Raw genomic sequence first — 18668 nt, forward strand, 5'->3', positions numbered from 1 at the left:
CTAGCAATAACATACTCTGCATGGTATTGGAAGTATATAGGGCCGCCATTTACCCAGGGCTTCCTCCGAACGACCATTTTTTTTTCTGCGAGCGTGCTTTTCTTGGCTCAATGATTTGGATCTATGTCCGGTTCATTATCGGAATACTGGCATACTCTTGAATCGGTTGGATACGAGTAAGCTCCAGCTTAAGGTTAGTTAGTACGAACCTAATTAGTCTTTTCTTGATCTGCTCAACAATAGCAATAGAGACCCTGCCAAAGTCCGAGTGGAGAGTGGCACGACTAAACAGAGAAGAGAGATCGGGGCTGAAAATATACTACGTCGTATATGAGTATCAGACGCCTGATGTGTATAAAAGCTAGTATCGCGAGAGAAGCTAAGGAGTCTCTTCGACGCCTTGGGTTGGTAGTTGCTTATATAGTAGGCTGGTAGGAGCCGTGCAAGCTGTATTTTGCGATAAGATATGTAGGTTCTTTGTTCCAGGGCCTCTGTGGCGGGGTTTCAAAGAAAGGAATTGCCAAACTACAGAGAACCCAAAAAGGGGAAGGGGAATAGAAACTACAAGCCCGCATGCTGCCCTTTTTTTTTTTTTTTTTTTGAAAATGTCGTTGTCGCGTTTAGATGTTGCGCAGCAATGAAACCAATGCAACGAGCTGAAATCTGTGTCTATTGGGTTAGCTGGGAAGCTACTCTCATTGTCGGCCAATGTGACGACTGGCATGGCATCGCCATGTTGGACATCATCAATTGCGCAACACTATTGCCATTAGCACATAGCATAAGATACATCCACAGTCGAACCCGGAACATGGAGCGGATTCACTTTTGAGTCCACTGATGCTTCTCAACTGCTTTTTTCCAAAAGGTAGGCAAAACAGATACCCCTCTATTCACACATGCTAAAAATACCTTGGGTGGCTGGAGCAATTATTACCGTATGCATATTACAATGTCCCCATTCTGGTCAGACATTGTTGGAGGCAGAAAAGTGAGAATGACTTTGCTGACAATTGAACCAAAGTATCCAGCTGACAGCGGATTGCAACAAGCGTAAAATCCTTCTGCCACCGTGTAGAACGCTCGGACATCAAGGCATTGCCTAATACCACAAGATAAAGGCGTACATCAGATATTGGAATGCACATAGGCAGATAGTGTTTTATGGGGATTGCGCCGTACACCGAGTCGAGTCTTACAGCATGCTACGGCAGAAAGAGAAACGAACAATTGACAAGGCGGACATTCCACGCCTGTCATGTCATGCTCTTCAAGACCAAAAACAAGCTCTGCCCTTCTGCTCACAAGCAAGCTTATTTATTGTGTAATAGAACTGACAGCCTCCCTCATGCGCACACACCCTCATTTTTACAATTTGTGCAATAAGAGCTTGTTTTCTCCGAGTCTTGTCAAACAAGAGATCTGCAATTGCTGTATGTGCCGCTGTATTTTTAGGATGGCAAGTGCTGCGGCAGCCAGTAGAATGATGGGTGGGTGGGTGGGGGGACAGGGCTTCCCACATAGGCACGAGCAATCCAATTCCCCTCATGACATTGGGCCTGCCACTCTGCCCTAGAAATCGTTCTTGAAAAGCAAGAGGGTTTTTAGCTGGGGCTGTGACAGCCGTTGGCCTAAAATTAAATGCTGGCCCAGTACTACATAGGCAATGCCAGGTTCATTTTGGAGCCACACACCACGGAAATCCATTATGGCTACCAGAGATTTTACGTGCACTCTGTGGATATGACAGATACAACAGGTGCTTAAGGAAATAAAGGCACCCGTGCGTAAAAGGCCGCACGCTTTGTCTAGCTGAGCATAATTGCTGCCACCCACCCCCACTGTCCTCATGATATCCAGGTGCATATCGTGGCCAGCTGAACAACACGCAGGCAATTGTGCGTGTTATTTTCGAGCGAGATGCCAGCCCTCATCAAGTTCCCCCAAAGCACATCCGACAGATAGTGGCTAGTCTGTCGACTACTCATTCGTTGGAAGGAGGAATGCGAAAAGATTTCCATGCAGACTTTGCTTGTTTTTTTGCATGGAAGTAGAGTCGCGCCAGGCGTGAAATAGATGATGCTTAGTAGCTGGCAGAGCGTTGACACTCTTTAAAACCCCCCGGGTGTGCAATCCCCGATGGCAGCAGCACTTTCACCCTAACCTCCTCAACCCACAAAATACGATTAGCTTTCGTTTAACACCCTCTAACATGTCTACCCACCCAGAAATGCCACCCGTCATGTCCTTGTATCATATAGTGAATAGCTGTGATACAGAGCTTGGAGCTATCCACCCTTTGCACCCTGAAGAGGTGACCAGAGAGAAGCTGAAGGCTGCGTGCAGGAAAGCCCAGCACGAGATGTCGACTGTAGCTGACTACTTGCCGTTCGCCAAGTTCTACCAAAACTACCCCTTTTTACGCTCATATCTACCCGAGTTCATGAAGAAGGTCCCGCTCATACTGGAGTGCCAGGTCAAATGCTCATGCACCGTCAGAAGCTGCAAGAAGAGCCATCGGCGCATATGGAAGAGCAACATCGAAGAGCTGAAGGCGTGTGGCCTGCTATCCTCGGTGAGCGAACTTCGCGTAATCCTGTATAACGACTCTCCAAAGGATCTCCATCTCGACGAGGCTATCCAGGAGCTTGGTATTCCCCGTGGCGCGATCGCCACCACAAAGCTTATCAAGTTCCTGGGACATGGTCTCTTTCTTGCAGGTGATGATCAGAGTCAAGAGGACGCAAAAAAGGAGGCGGCTCGTACTATCCAGATTATCCTCGGACACTGCCCCCATGTCGAGGAACTATGGTACGATACATATCGAGCCCGGGGCTCAAGCGGGGAGCTCCTTCGGGACCAGCCTGGTGTCGGAACAGAAATAATGACGACGCTTCGCAGTGTGCTCCACTCGCGCCTAACAATGATGCAGGTCGCGCGGCCGTTCGCAACCTATACTGCCCAGCCATTCTCGCCAAATCTCCGGTATCTCGTGCTAGACCTGAAGCTCGTCCCGGAGCTTGGGCACTTACCGCCTATCCCCACAGACAACATGAACCATCTTGAACTAACCACAATCTCGAGCAGCATCAACTGGGACCTGTTCAAGACTAGGGCAGACGGAAGGGTGCATTTCCCAAACCTCAAGACGCTCGTGATGCGGTTTAAAGAGCCTGAGAAAGGTCTCATACAGTCCTCGCTTGACATGTCTAAAGTTGTGATACCAGCAACCGTTGGTGTCATTGTGTATGGGATAAACAACGGTAAACGTGCCGTCTGGGAATACTTCAAGAAAGGATGCCGCCAACTGACACTTTTTGAATGCCCATCAGCATTTAAAGATATTGATGTGTATAACCTCCAGTGCTCTGAACATTTCCAGCTTAGGCTAATCCCAGAGGAAGGCGATTCTAGTAAGCCTCTCCCATTTGCAGGGTTGAGGCATTTCTTTGGCCACAGAAACTATGTAATCCGCAAGATGGAAGTGATTGGCATTGAGCTCATAGTACCGCCGACTGTAAATTTGCATATCGTGGAAGACCTTCATTTATCTCTAGGAATCGCAGACAGCAACACCATTCTCAATCTGGCACACAGGCTGACGAGACTCAGGATTCTGCGCATCCGCTGCTTCTCCATGTACCGCAAAGATTTGAATAATCCTGGGCGCGGGGTTCACTTTGCCAACGAAGCCCACGAGCTGGATATCATTGCTGAATATGCAAGCGATATCCCAATGAAAGCCAGCAAGAATATGCACTGCTTGCACTTGTACTCACACATGGCGATTGACCCAAACAGGTTCATCGAACTAATGGCTCGGTTCCCGAACTTGGCCGAGATACAAGTTAATGGTGAGATAGTTGAGTATGTGAAGTGGGCTTTTCGTCCTCGTAATGTCATAACCAGCGCGATTGATCCAAGCACCGTGTAGCTCAGCCTTTCTCTTTCGATTCACACTCTCACTATTTTATATTAGCACCTGCCTGTACAGACAACACCTGCGAACAAGCAAATACAGAAGTGGCGCATTGGCTACAAGCAAGCATGCGGAGTGCTGCAAAGCGGCCTTTGCTATCAGGGTCGCTGTTATGTGACCGGTTATGCATGACATAATCAACCACACTTCCTGGATCACCAGCGTGCATCACATTGCCCACTGAATCTTGTACCATACCAGCAGCTCAGGGTTGACTGAATATGGCTATATTGCGACACACCAACACACAGGAACAGCTCTCTAGAACAAAACTTGTCACACAGGTGGTGTCAAGTTTTGAATTGTCTAGTTTACTGACACTCAAATAGCTGAGCACCTGTATATAAAAGGAGCTGCTGATCAGATCGGGGCAGCGGCTACTATAAGAGGAAAACAAACCTCAAAACTAATGGTTAATCGGCCCGCACACAGACAGCGCTTATGAGTGTGATAGATGTATTACCAGCCCACAGGACGAGCCGCACAATCGAACATCGGGATTCAACAGTTGCAAAGTGAGGTATGTGCTAGTGAAGATAGACATTGCTTTCCCCTTGGCAGAGATAACAGCTGTCGATATAAACACTGGAAATATTCATTCACAGCTTCATATTTATCGAGATTAGGATATTTCCTGTTAGTCAGGACCCGAGTGCATAGCGAAAATTCAATAGGGTGATGCATTGTGTTCGCAGCTTTCTCACCTTTTCTCCATCTATTTCCCTCTTTTGTATTTTTATTCCTTAGTATGTAGATATTAGTGCTGATGCGTGTATATTGGGAATACAAATTATAATCAAAACATAAGAAAGGTTGCTGGCTTTCAACTTCTGCAGTTGTGTCTCCAGGCAAGCAAGTGGCGCAAGGGTCTGAAGCTCCGATGGATGGACGGCTTGGTCAGTCGTCACTGAGCAACAGGTAATCCAATGCAAGCTAAGGTAAAACAAGAACAGATAGATGGCCTCTATGTTCATTCCCAAATCGTCGAACTTTGTTGTCCATTCAGCTGTAGTGTACGGGCACGTGAGACTAGCCACGAGGGAACTAGCACACCCCCAGAACGCACAGATAAAAGGCCGTATGCGACGGGGATACAGATTGTTTCCACAGGTTTATTCTTTTACTCAAAATACAAACACGTCACAAGTGACATAGAATCCCCATATCCAAGGCATGTGAGCATTTCGCTGACCACCGACGCCGAGTGAAGTCTTCCCTTATTTATATAGCGGGTGTCATATGTTACGCTTGGACCGTGCACGTAGTAGCATCACAGGTGCGCCCGTGTTCATGTGTTCTCTCGGACAAAGAGTAAAAGGGACGAGGGAGGAGCGTGACCAGCGGATGTCGGTAGGTTTATATGAGCCGCGTGACCTGGCAATACACAGCCCACCCCCCTTATCCTACGCCGAGAATTACTGCTTTTTTACTCAAAGGTCTTACATCGTGTGAACTGGCGAGCATAAAGAGGGGCAGGGAGCACGGCCGAAACACGCCCGCTCTCTACTTCTCAGCCAGCAACTCCCTCACTTTAATATCAACGTTCCAAGTTTTATTTTTACCAGCAAGCTGTACTACCTCTATTTATTAATCCTAAACTATGCAGCGACACATGTCCTATTTGCAGAAGCACCGGAGCATCACAAATTCCCGGGTCAACAACTTCCTGGATGACGGACAGTGGAAGGACGTCAACATTCAGGCAGTACTTTACGACCTTCGCGTGAGCGGCTCGCCACACATAAACCTGGAAGTATGGTCGGCACCAGGTCAAGACCGTCCAACATTTGAGCACGCAGTCAAGCAGAAGTTCCGGCCAACGCACCAAGGCGAGTCCTTTGGTCCCTCGTGGACTACTCATTGGTTTCATGTCACAGTGCAGATCCCAAAGGAGTTTGCCGGCAAACCCGTGCAGTTTCTGTTTGACTCAAACAGCGAAGCCATGATATGGTCCGCTGATGGCGAGCCTCTCCAGGGAATTACTGGCGGCGGAGGCGACGAGCGCCATGTTGACTATTTGCTAACTCGCAAGGCTACCGATAACGAGGGAATTCGCGAGTTCTATGTGGAAATGGCAGCTAATGACCTGTTTGGCAACGGCGACTACCATCAGCATCCGCAGGACCGAGCCATCTACTACAATCTCAGCACAGTCGAGCTCGTAGCGCCCAATCTCGACGCCTGGGCGCTATACCACGATCTTGAAGTTATTGTGGAGATGGCTGGGCGACTGCCTCAGGATTCGGCGCGCTCCTGGCAGGCACTCAAAGCAGCCAATGCAATGGTCAATGTGTTTGACCACCGCAACATCGACACTATTGCGCCTGCGCGCGAGATCGCCGAGCAGTTCTTTAGCGTAAACGGCGCGCACACCAGGCATCAAGTGTATGCTATCGGCAACTGCCACATCGACACTGCATGGCTATGGCCATTCGCCGAGACCAAACGCAAGAGCGCGCGTAGCTGGGCGACGCAGCTACAGTTGATGGACCAGTACCCCGAGTACAAGTTTGCCGCCAGCCAGGCACAGCAGTTTGAATGGCTAAAGCAAAACTACCCGGGGCTGTTTGCTCGTATCCAGGACAAGGCCAAGTCAGGCCAGTTCATTCCTATCGGCGCTACCTGGGTCGAGATGGACTGCAATCTGCCGTCGGGAGAGTCGCTGGCGCGCCAGTTCCTTCTGGGGCAGCAGTTCTACCAGGAGCATTTTGACGAAACTTGCAAGGTGTTCTGGCTGCCTGACACGTTTGGGTACTCATCACAACTGCCCCAGATTGTGCGGCTCTCTGGTGCCAAGTACTTCTTCACGCAGAAGCTCTCGTGGAACAACATCAACAGGTTCCCAAACACCACGTTCCGGTGGATCGGGCTGGATGGTAGCCACGTCTTGACGCATATGGCGCCATCCAACACCTATGGCGCGCAGTGCCGCCCTGGTGAGCTCATCGATAGCGAGCACAACCACAAGGACATTGTGTATACCAACGAAAGCATGCTGCTGTACGGCAACGGCGACGGTGGCGGTGGTCCACTGAAGGCTATGCTGGAGCGTCTTCGTCGTATGGCGGATACTGACGGGCTGCCGCGTGTCAAGAATGCGCATCCAAATGAGTTCTACGAGCATGTTGAGAAGACTGCGACTGAGCTCGTATCATGGAAGGGCGAGCTGTACTTTGAGCTGCATCGTGGAACCTATACGTCGCAGTCCAACAACAAGCGCAACAACCGTCAGGCCGAGTTCCTTATGCGCGACGTCGAGCTGCTCAACACTGTAGCCAAAGCCTCGTCGTTTGGTCTCTACGACTACCCAATGGAGGCTATTAGGAAACTCTGGAAGCAGGTGTGCCTGAACCAGTTCCATGATGTCTTGCCTGGCTCAGCTATTGGCATGGTGTACCGCGACAGCGACAAGATATACAACGAGATTTTCACCATTGGAGATGCCCTGCGCAAGCGTGCAACTGACTTCCTTTACGGCGATGTGGTTGCCAAGGCTCCTGAAGACATGTCGGCCGTTTTGCTTGTAAACACCGCTGCATGGATGCGTACCGATATCATTGCTGTGCCGGAACTGCCGCTGTCACTGCTTTCCAAGGCGGGTGCCAATGTGCAGATTCGCAGGAAGGATGGCGCCCCGCTTGTTCTGGCCACCAATGTCTGTGGCAACCGGGCACAGCTTCTTGACCCAGCCCAGACCACCGAATTCCATTCAAGCCCTGTCAAGGTGTACCAGGAAGGCGACGATTTTGTGCTCGAGAACACCATGGTCAAAGTCACCATTGGCCACAATGGCAGAGTCAAGAGCTTTATTGACATCCGTGAAGATCGTGAGCTTGTGCCTGAAGGCGCCCAGGGCAATGTGTTTGAGCTATACGACGACGTGCCGTTATACTGGGACGCGTGGGATATTGAAATCTACAACCTTGAGAAGTACCAGTCGCTGCCAGGCACCGATATCACTATGGTTGACAAGGGCCCTCTGGTAGCTTCGCTGATCGTGCGCGTCCCCATTGGTGACACCAGCGTATTGGTCCAAACGATCACGCTGACAGCCATTTCGCCACGCCTTGAGTTTGACTGCCACATCGGCTGGCATGAGAACCGCAAGTGCTTGAAGGTATCGTTCACCTGGGACATCCACAGCGATGTGGCCACGTACGAGACCCAGTTTGGTGTGGTGCAGCGTCCCACGCACCGCAACACGTCGTGGGATATGGCCAAATTTGAAGTGTGCGGTCACAAGTTTGCCGATCTCTCAGAGTACGGCTACGGGGTGGCTTTGCTCAACGACTGCAAGTACGGATACTCGACACTCGAGAACACCATGACGCTGACGCTGCTGCGCAGCCCCAAGGCACCAGACGAGAACTGCGACATGGGCCCTCACGTCTTCCGCTACGCTGTGTTCCCGCACAAGGGCACGTTTGCAGAGTCCACCGTGGTCAAGGAGGCATATAACTTCAATGTCCCACTACTGCACCTGCCAGCAAATGCCGACAGATTCAGCATGAAGGGTGGGATGGCCGGTGCTGCTCACCCGTACTTTTCGCTCTCCAATGCACCCAATGTGGTCCTGGACACTGTCAAGGCGGCAGAGGACGGCAGTAGCTCGTTTGTGGTGCGCATGTACGAGGCCTATGGCGGCCATGCAAAGGCGCTCTTGACGACAGCGCTGCCAGCCATGAAGGCAGAGATTGTCAATATTCTCGAAGGCCATGTCAGTGATCTGGAGTGGCTTCCGCACTCCAAGTCGACAGCCATCAAATTCAAGCCGTTTGAGATTGTCACTGTCAAGTTCTCCATCTAGCTACTCCCGTTACAGTCCTGGGATGCACACATGTCGCTCGTTCCAAACACTAATATATGCCATTCTTAAATAGCCGGCAGAAACTGCCAAAACGGTCTCCACCGACCAATCACTGTCAGACGATGGTAACTGATCATTTTAACGGCTCTGTTGATGGGCGGACGACTCCTCCATCCCAAGGATTTCCTCTGCCGAATGCAAATCTGGAGCCGCGGAAGTATTCTCAGAAAAGGTGGTGGGGCTACGAAAATCATCACATACCAAATTGATAGCTCCCAGGAAGGCATGGCCACAGATGAGGCCGATCACCTATCAAATGGCTCGCGCTGGGACAAGACTCAGTCCAACCTCGCCGACGCCCAGGAAAGGCGCGGTTTCTAAAAATGTATTTTAGGGAAGGCATCAAATCGGTGGTCAAATCTCGATGGACACGGTAGCCCCACCACCCAAGTTTCTGGGTTTGGTAGCAGGTCGATTAGGCAAGTGAGAGATACTGCGTGGTAGTTGCGTTGCATGTCTCCCAAGCGCCTGCTAGTCCAGCATGTCTGAAACCTGGCTCTTGTTCGTATTAAGATTCTGGCAAGATTGGCTACCGGCAGCTGCTGCGTTTGGTGCAAAGGAGCAGCTTCTCGCCGGCTTGCACTGAGTGGAAAATCAAACACCCGGCTGGGCCGATTACTTACGCAGTGTGCCCGACAGACCGAGGCAGTAGATCGCTGGGCTGCCATAGGACCGCACCTCCGTCGGTGTGAGGCCAATGCGAGGGCATATATGAGGTTGCATTTCCACATACATGCTGCACCGTGAGAGCAGCAATCTTCGCATACCGGTTTGATTGCTGGCGATCAACCGGCTCTTTCTCTCATTCGCGTCCTCTTAATAAGGGAATGCCTGTCCTTTGTGCAGGTTTATTTCTGGAACCCAGGCTTGGAAATAAACAGCAGATGCCAAAAAGAGCCGGCGGGCCGCTATCGGGACACCGTTTAGGCAGCGCCTTTACAAGAGTGCGCAAGGCATGGATGCGCGCCCAATCAATGCACACTGGCCAAGTGTTGACAGAAAATCTCCTCCCCACTACACGCAACGTGAGATACCGATTGCCACTCCTCGCTGCAACATTGGTGCTGCTCTTGTCAGCTGGGCTGGCAAGGAGTAGATTGGAGCATCGGTCTGGCTGCAACTGATACCCGCATCTGCCGCCTTGAATATCACACGGACACGGACTGAGTTTTCATCAAGATGTCTTTCGCCCAACTGCCAAAAAAGGAGGCCGGCCCGGTACTGGGCATCTGAGCAGAAAGAGGAATCCGATATATAAACCTCGCTGGTGACCCGCATTCACGAAGGCGGTATGTTATTTTTTAGTTCCGATTCCTCTATTCACGACCTCATTTTTAATTTCCACCCTCTACATTTTCTCATACCATGAGTGGCAGGGAAAGCCCGATATTTTCAAACTACCATGTCCGAGATGACATCAATTTTGAGTCTTACTTAAAACGCAACACAGACCATTCCGACACAAGCGGGTTTGCTGCGCCGCTCGATGAGGAAAAGGCAAAGCTGAGCTCGTGGGGCCGTAACTCGCTCAGCGATGGCCGGGTCATGTCCACAGTGCAGAGCGAGGACTCGCCCTACAGCATGGTGCGTGCAGCAGTTGCGCCGAAGGACACGCATGTGCCCTCGCTCACGTTCCGGTCGACTTTGATTGGACTGACACTAGCAACGGTCCTTAGTTTTGTCAACCAGCTGCTGTGGTTCAAGACGACGCCCATTATCATTGGCGGGTTCTTCGTGCAGATTATCTCGTTCCCGATGGGCTACATTCTATCGCGGATACTGCCAACACGGGAGTTCACCACGTTCGGCTACACGTGGACGCTCAACCCAGGCCCGTTCAGCATCAAGGAGCATGCCATCATATCTATTTTCACTGCGTCGGCATCCAATGCTGCTTACGCGATTGACATTGTGGTGGTCGAGAACGTGTGGTATAACCGGGGGATGGGTTTTACGCCGGCGATTCTAATCACCCTGTCATCGATGATGCTAGGCTACAGCTACGCCGGCCTGCTGCGAGAGTTGCTCGTGTATCCGGCAGCCATGATCTGGCCGGTGTCATTGGTCAGTGTGACGCTGTTCCGGTCATTCCACGAAAAAACGCCATACCTCTACCACACCTCGCGCACAAAGATCTTCTGGATCGTGTTTGCGTGTGCATTTGTGTACCAGTTCTTTCCCGGATTCATCATGCCAGTGCTGACGTTTGTTCCGGTACTATGCTTGGCAGCGCCCAACAATGTGATCGCACATCAGGTCGGCGACTCGTTCCACGGGCTGGGCGTGCTCAACTTTACCTTTGACTGGACCTCGATATCGACCATCTTTGGCTCCCCGATTGCCATTCCATGGTACCTTGGCTGCAATATGTTTGCAGCCTTTGTCCTGACCATGTGGATCGTTACGCCTGCGGCATACTACAACAATGTGTGGGGATCTGGCAACCTGCCGATCTACTCGAGCAGCATCTTTCGGGCCAACGGTTCGCTCTACAATACCTCAGAGGTTATGGACGCTGATGGCGCCTTTGGATCCGAAAAAGTACGCAGAATATGGCCAAATCCACATGCCGTTCCAGCTAGCGCTAATGTACGGCCTGTCGTTTGTGAGCATCGTCACCCTCGTTGTCTACACAGGCTCTGAATCACAGCAAGGATATCTACAACCGCCTTCGGCATTTGAATGTGGGCGACGACGATGTGCATGCACGGCTGATGCGAAGGTACCCAGAGGTTCCCCGGTGGTGGTATGCGATCACACTGATCACAATGCTTGCGTTGGGCATCACTGCATGCGAGGTATATGACATGCTTCCCTGGTACTACATGCTGCTCGCCATTGCCATGTCAATCACCTTCCTTGTGCCTGTGGGCATTGTCCAGGCATTGAGCAACCAGCAGCCGGGCTTGAATGTCATTACAGAGCTGGTGATCGGATTCGCTCTCCCCGGCAATCCACTGGCCAACGTGACATTCAAGCTGTTCGGCTACATCAGCGTTACCCAGGCGCTGGGGCTGGTTGCCGACCAGAAAATCGGCCACTACATGAAGATTCCGCCCCGACACGTATTCATCGCACAGCTCTCTGGCACCATTGTCACGGCCTTTGTGCAGTGCGGCACGGCAATTTGGATCATGGGCTCAGTCAAGGACATTTGCATGACCAATGCCGCGTGGATGTGCAATAACGCGCGGTTGTTTTACGCTGCATCGATTATCTGGGGCCTGGTCGGCCCGCAGCGGCTGTTTGGCAGCGAGTCCGACTACCACCCGTTGATCTACTTGTTCATTATCGGCGCACTGCTGCCCATACCGGTGTGGTATTTGCAGCAGCGGTACCCGAACAGCTTCTGGCGGTGGGTGAACCTGCCGGTGTTTTTCGCAGGCCTGAATGCCACGCCGCCGGCGGCCAGCGCGTCAGTCGTCGCGTGGTTCCTTGTCTGCTTTGTATTCCAGTTCATCATCCATAGGTACCGGTACGGATTCTGGCAGAGGTATGCATTCGCTATCTCGGCAGCCCTGGACTCGAGCGCGGCATTCGCCACCGTGGTGATCTACCTGGCGTTCACTTTGTCCAATATCTCAATGCCTGACTACTGGGGCTCAAAGACAAACCTTTGCCCACTGGCGAACTGGCGGCGGCGGCTACAAAAACTACCAGGACTTCCACCAGCCGTCGTAATGAGAACACTTTATAAAAAGCACATGTATTATCGGTTTCTTATCGTCAATAAAACGTTTAGCAAATATCCACCAGCTGTATATATCAAAGTACAAGGAGGGCATATCAAGCCTGCTGCTCGCAAGCCATCTTGCCATCGCTCTCACATTGCTCCCGAGTTCAGGATAGTGTAGCGGCTGCCAAGGACACAGTGGAAGACCAACTTGTATGAACAGCGACGACAGTCTTCGACTCTATAGCCCTTGGTTTCGGGCAAAAAGAAGAAGCAGAAGACAAAGGCCAGGATATTGAAGCCCATGAAGAAAAAGAATGTATAGTCGCCTAGCGCCTCCTGCATGGGCGGGAAGAACACGCCGATGGCAAAAGTAAAGGCATAATTGACAGCGCCGCCGATAGCCGCCATGGCCGTCATGGCGTACGCTGGCTGTCATCTCGGATGCTGTCGCCCAGGGCAGCGGCCCGACACCAAAATTGAAAAAAGATGGCGAAACAAAAACACCATGGTGATGACCAGGGCGTTGGTGCCAGTAATAGGACCCGACGACCATCAGCAGCGAGAAAGAGAGCCATGGTGCCGATGCGACAGCAGCATCAGAGTGCGGCGGCCGAAGCGCGCGCACAGGAGCATGCCAGGCGAACACCGAAATGGCAGCCACAATGGAAATGACAAGGGAGAGGATCTGGGCGGTGGTTGGGATCTGCGACGGGTCGTCATGGGTTGTGCGGTTGAAGATCTGCGTGGAATAAAAAATAACTGCATTGATGCCCGACATTTGCTGAAACAGCATCACGGTGCTGACCACCACCAGCTGGTGCCGCAAGTTATCGGGCGTGCGGCCCATTAGCACATCCAGAACATTGGCCTTGGGTGCCTTCTCTGCCTGGGTCGCCTGCCGCGCAGCATCCGCAATCATATCCTGGAGCTCCAAAGTAATATCAGCGTTCTTGCGCAGCCGTGCCAGCGCACTATGCGCCTGGTCAGTGCGGCCATGCGCCACCAACCATTTGGGCGACTCGACGCAGACAGGAAACAACAGAGTTGTCAGGACGCCAATCACTCCGGTGACAGCAAATAAAACGCGCCACAGCGGCGGCCTCGACAGCCCCAGAGACAAGGTATTCGCCAGCATAATGCCGATACCCGTGGCTAGCTGAATCGTGCCGCTCAGGATATCGCGCGACCTGGGAGTCGTTGATTTCGCTCACATACACCGACACAGTGCCATTGCAGAGCCCAGCGGCAATGCCGACGAATATCCGGCCGATAATGAACTGCGCCAGGGTGGTTGATAGCGACAGTAGTAGGGCGCCGCATACAGATAGTAGAGGAGCCCAGGTGAGCACGAATTTGCGTCCATGCTTGTCGGCCAGCGGGCTACCGGCGATTGAGCCGATCAGAGCGCCAATGGCGAAGCAACCAACAGCCACGCCCCAGATGGTGGACTCGGTCTGGGATGCATGAGGGGAAGGGACCGTTGTAGTGGACTGGGACCAGTGACACAGTTGGAGATAACGTCACCGGGGATGTTGATGACGCCGATGTTCCAGCCAAAGTTTACGCTGCCCAGGGCGGCCATTGTGGCGCAAAATACCTGGTATTTGGTTACGCCCAGTGAACGTGAGTCGACGGACATTATGTAGTTACTACTAGTTTGAATGTATGGAGGTTAGTGAGGAATACGGGAATTTGTAGAAAACAACGGGCGACTTCTCTTCCTTGCGCATGCTGGCTTTTATAGGAGAGAATTGGAGGAGGAGGGAGGAGGAGGAGGAGGGCACACAGGCATGCTGCGGTATCTGCATGTGCTGGCATAATTTCACAGAGCATCCCTCCATCACCATTACTAGAGGTGTAGGTTCTCCGAAATGCAATTTCCATTGGAATGGTTTGTAAGCAGAGGGCAGTGAGCCAATAAGAGAGGATCAGAATGGGAGTATATTGCGTGGAGGTATGCTAGTGCCGCACATTGTCAGTCCGAGGATAGACGGGAGCCAAATATAGGGTTGGCAAAGATACTCCGGCGACAGAACCACTGGACAGGTCTGGCGAGCTTTACAGAGGAGTCGTTTTGCTGGTCTAGTTGCGGGACTGTGTATCAGAGCCATTGGGTTGGGGGAGAGATCATGGGTGGATCACCCGAACGAAAGAGTAGAGATTTACCTTCACAGGATTTCAGCAGAGCAATCAGTCCGAGGCCGTCATTCGGCTTTGGGCGCTTGGGCATTCATTGGGGCCGTTCAGGTTCGAATCCCAGAGGGTTCAGCTAACAAACACCCAGTCGACGATGACAGTACTGCGCTAATACTGTGCCACCAACTTGCAAGCGGGGGCCAGATCTATCCTTCTGGATTGATAACTGCGCTCTGAGTCGACTTTTTGCATTTTAAAACAGTAGCATGGAGTGCACATTTTTAATGCAAGTGGCGATGTGTGTTTCTGGGTAGGGCAGTTGAGGTTCAGTTTATTTTTTCTTGTTGCGCAGGCGGCTGAGCATCTTCATGGGGGTGAGGAAGAAGCTCTCGTTCTTGTCGTCGTTGTCGTCATGATGGGCGTGCGGTGAGGGCAGGTGGTGGTGGCTGGAGGACTGGCGCGCGGTACTGCGCGAGCGGGCGCGAATTGGGGTGTAGAGCACCGGCTGCTTGTTTTCTTCAGGGACAGCGGCGGCAGCAGCGCGCGCGGGCGGCGGACGGGCAACCGCCGGTGATTTTGCATTCAGGGTGGAAATAGTGTCGTCCTCGAAATCCGAGTTCTCTGGGTCAACACTCAGCACGGTGCGGTTAGCGCGCAGCCTGCGCTTCTTCTTGCCAGACGGCGGGCGGCTGCTGGGGGTCCGGGTGACGGTGGGCATGGGGACATCGTCGGCCATTGGGACATCATCTGGGGGGATTTCGGATTTGCGCGAGCGCTTGGAGCCCTGGGGGCTGGGCGGTTCGGCGTCGGAGATACTGCCGGCGACCGCTGGATCAATAGGCAGATCGTGGACCTCCTGGCTGGTGAAGGTGACGCTGACGCCACCAGTAGGCTGGGCAACGATAGGGCCGGAGTAGACGACGGAGCGCACCTTGGGCGGGCGCAAATCGGCATGCGACATGCTTCCGGGTGCGTCCTCAGCCAGGGTGCGCAGGCCGCCCTCAAAAGACAGCACCTCAGCCGAGTAATTGCCAAGGCGACGAATGGAATGGCTGCGGTTGCGGCGCGACTCGGGCGCCAAGTGCTGGAAGACGCGGCTCACCACGCGCTTGGCCTTTTGCTCGAACCGGCTGCTCAGCATCGACTGGTCGCTTGGGGCAAAGGACTCGGTGGAGGCGAAATGACGCGACGGCACATGGCGCTGCAACGCCGAGGGCTTGGGCTCAGGCATGGCGTGGGCGCCCAGCGGATTGCCGCCGTTGATGGCCTCAATGGAGTTGATGGACTTCAGCGACACCTTGCAGAATGACCCGTCCTCGCTGTCGCTGGGCGTCGACGCCCTCACCTGCGTCTCCAGACCCGTCGACGCCGGCAGCGCATCTGTAAGCTCGCTGCCGCGCACCTGGGCCTGCAGGCGACGGATCTCGCGCATCAGCACATCGTTCTGGGCCGACAGCTGCGAGTTGCGTTCCTGCTCGCGCGACCACCACGCAAACGCGTCGTCGCGCTCCCGACACGCGTGCTGCAGAAGCTCGTCGGGCATGGCGTCGGTGACGGCCTGGCGCGCACTGATCAGCTGGCGCAGGCGCTCCTGCACCGGCAGGAGCTCCTGGGTCTCCCACTGCCGCCGCGCCCGTGCTGCGTGGGATTCGGCATCACGCAGTTGGCCCTTGAGCATGGCGGCTTGCGCCAGGAGCTCTGCACGCTCCTGCACGTGCGCTGGATGGCGGGCGTGGTCGGCGCGCGCGTCCTGCAATGCGTGCTGGAGCGCATCACGTGCCATGCGCTCGGCCGCCCGTGCCTGGTTAGCCAGGTCCAGTTGTGCTCGCTGCGCCGCACACTGCGCGTCCAACGCATCGATGCGCGAGCGCAGGCGGACGATCTCGGTACTCTCGCCGGCCGACACCGACGTGACTTTGTTGGCCCGCTTGCTCTGTGCGCGGCTGACAGCCCGACGCAAGGCTGTGCGTGGCGAGACAGTCTGCGCGGCGTCGGTCTGCCCAATGGCTGCGCTCAATGCGTCCTCCAGTTCCTCGGCGCTGGGCATGTGCGGGGCACGCACACGCGACAGGATATCCAGCTTATGTGCTGCCTTGGCCTCGCCGCGCCGCACCTCCTCGGATAGCCGCTGCCGCCAGGCATTCTGCAGCTCGGAAATCCGTGCCACGAAAAACCCACACGCCTCCTGCCGCGTCTCGGCCTCGACACTTGCCAGCCGCTCCAATGCCGCAGTGTGTTCTGAGCGCAGCCCGTCGTATGCAGTCTGCAGGGCCGCCGCATAGTCCACCAGCGCTGCCAGTTCGCGCGGGTCGGTTCGCGAAAACCCAAACTGAGCGCCCTGTGTCATAGCCCGCCACTCGCCTGTGGGTGTACTGGGAACCACAGGCTTGGCTGCCCGCCTGCTGGGCGTCGCTGGAGTGCTGGGGAGTACCGAGGACGGATCGCGATAGGCGCCGCCCAGATCGGCACGCACGCGCTTGGCCGAAGGACCGGCGTCACGTGCAGCTGCCCGCTTCGACCCATCCACCCCGGCATTCTCCTCAGGCGGATCCTCGACACGCCGCACATGGGCGACCAAAGCACTGGCGACCTGGGCAAAATCCAGCACACTGCGGGTCTCTGCGGCCACATCAGTATCGCCAGCATCGTACGGATCCACACAAACAACCATGACGGTGCGGGCGCCGCCCTCAAGCGCCGGCTGCAGCAGCCGCGTGACCTTGGACTCATTGTACGGCACCAGCGCCGGCGGCTCACCAGGCGCCCGCTGCGCATTGAAGCGCTTGACGTCAAGACATTTCTTCAGAGTCATCAGGACTGGTGTTGATTTTGCCAGCCTCGGCCAGCCGCGCCCCGTGCGCCTGCGTGCGTCTCACCCGCTCGCTGCCCGCCAAATCCACAACTGTCAGGGTCCGCACCGACGCCCGCGCCCCGACGATGCCCAGTGGGCTGGCCGTAGCCGTGCGCTGCGCCTTGACTAGCCGCGCCTGCAAAAGCACGTGCGAGCGCGACGACCCGGCGTTGGCGCCGGTTGCGTGGACTGCGCGGCGCAGCTGCCCGTGGATCAGCACGCGGGCCAGGTCACGCGTGGTCCTTACCCTGACCGCCGTCGCTCCCTCCACAAACGCCTCCTGCCCCTCGGCCCGCACCAGCAGCGGTGTCCTCTGCTTGCTCGCAATCTGCTTTCCCGACATTGCCTGCGGATCGTCCCCACGCCGCCGCCGCCTGCGCGCCCCAGGCACTGCCGTCAATGTCGTCAGATCCAGCAGATCGTATACTGTCTCGTTGTGGATCTCCACGTATGTCACATACAGTTGGTATATCCAGTCACCGGGCTCCTCACCGAGCGCCGCCGGGCCCTGCAAAGCCTCTACCCACGCGTCCTCGCCGGGCGCTGCGCGGAACACTGGTGCTGAGACGCGTGCATCGGAACAGAACTCCACCTGCGTCGCATACTTGGGCCTGATCGCCAGGTCGCCGTGTGCATTCAGCCTATCCACCTCATGCAGAACCGCTGCAACGCTGCGCGCCAGCACCCCCGGGTCCTGCCCATGGCCCTGCACTGTATGCGTCTTGCCCGAGTTCGTCACGCCATATGCAAATAGCAGAGTGTTGTAGCCGCGGAACAAGTCCCGCACCACCGGCGCCCCACACACCTCATATACCCGTGCCTGTGCTGTCTGCCCCGGCAATACCCCACTGAACAGGTACCGCGACCCGCCCATCTCCACCTCCTTGTCGCTGACCACCTGCAATACGCTGCCGGGCATCGCTTCGCCCTCTAGCATTGACGCTGATGCAGGCTTCAGCCGCAGGTACGTCGTGATTGGGTCTGTTTCTGCCGCATATTTTCCGATCGTCCGCTTCACCGAGTAGGGCGTCCGTGCTACGGTGTGGGTACGCCTTGGCGTTGCGGGAATGTTGCTGGTGTCGCTTCTGTATCCGCTCTCTGTCTTGCGCACCCCCACCTCTCTTGTGCTGCCTGCTTTCTCTGCTGTGCGCGTTCCCAT

At 54.5% G+C, this 18668-nt stretch overlaps 6 protein-coding genes across 6 annotated transcripts; 3 read left to right on the forward strand and 3 right to left on the reverse strand.

The window, feature by feature from the left end:
* Positions 1–2133: 2133 nt before the first annotated feature.
* Positions 2134–4265, forward strand: DL89DRAFT_170845 (uncharacterized protein). Its single transcript, XM_040883784.1, has 2 exons — positions 2134–3867; positions 3980–4265. Exons 1-2 carry the CDS (start codon positions 2213–2215, stop codon positions 4095–4097), a joined length of 1773 nt encoding a protein of 590 aa, XP_040742799.1. The 5' UTR covers positions 2134–2212; the 3' UTR covers positions 4098–4265.
* On the reverse strand, positions 4231–4773 carry DL89DRAFT_268097 (uncharacterized protein). The gene is made up of 2 exons (XM_040887791.1): positions 4606–4773; positions 4231–4499 (listed from the first exon to the last, which is right to left on the reverse strand). The coding sequence occupies exons 1-2, from the start codon at positions 4661–4663 to the stop codon at positions 4393–4395; spliced, it is 165 nt and encodes a 54-aa protein (XP_040742800.1). The 5' UTR covers positions 4664–4773; the 3' UTR covers positions 4231–4392.
* A 172-nt stretch (positions 4774–4945) lies between these two features.
* Positions 4946–8786, forward strand: DL89DRAFT_275108 (uncharacterized protein; the record flags this gene model as incomplete). Its single annotated transcript, XM_040889262.1, has 5 exons — positions 4946–5002; positions 5607–6755; positions 6777–6838; positions 6860–6863; positions 6906–8786. The coding sequence occupies 5 exons, from the start codon at positions 4946–4948 to the stop codon at positions 8784–8786; spliced, it is 3153 nt and encodes a 1050-aa protein (XP_040742801.1).
* Positions 8787–10427: 1641 nt separating this feature from the next.
* DL89DRAFT_275116 (OPT superfamily oligopeptide transporter) lies at positions 10428–12700 on the forward strand (the record flags this gene model as incomplete). Its single annotated transcript, XM_040889264.1, has 3 exons — positions 10428–11387; positions 11483–12523; positions 12548–12700. 3 exons carry the CDS (start codon positions 10428–10430, stop codon positions 12698–12700), a joined length of 2154 nt encoding a protein of 717 aa, XP_040742802.1.
* Positions 12580–14155, reverse strand: DL89DRAFT_317499 (uncharacterized protein). The gene has a single exon (XM_040891088.1). The coding sequence runs from the start codon at positions 13655–13657 to the stop codon at positions 12761–12763; it is 897 nt and encodes a 298-aa protein (XP_040742803.1). The 5' UTR covers positions 13658–14155; the 3' UTR covers positions 12580–12760.
* Positions 14156–14962: 807 nt separating this feature from the next.
* Positions 14963–17576, reverse strand: DL89DRAFT_268101 (uncharacterized protein). Its single transcript, XM_040887792.1, has one exon. It carries the CDS (start codon positions 17468–17470, stop codon positions 14990–14992), a length of 2481 nt encoding a protein of 826 aa, XP_040742804.1. The 5' UTR covers positions 17471–17576; the 3' UTR covers positions 14963–14989.
* Between the last annotated feature and the right edge of the window lie 1092 nt (positions 17577–18668).

Source organism: Linderina pennispora, assembly GCF_002104995.1.
Source record: "Linderina pennispora strain ATCC 12442 chromosome Unknown DL89scaffold_8, whole genome shotgun sequence".
NCBI lineage: Eukaryota > Fungi > Kickxellomycota > Kickxellomycetes > Kickxellales > Kickxellaceae > Linderina > Linderina pennispora.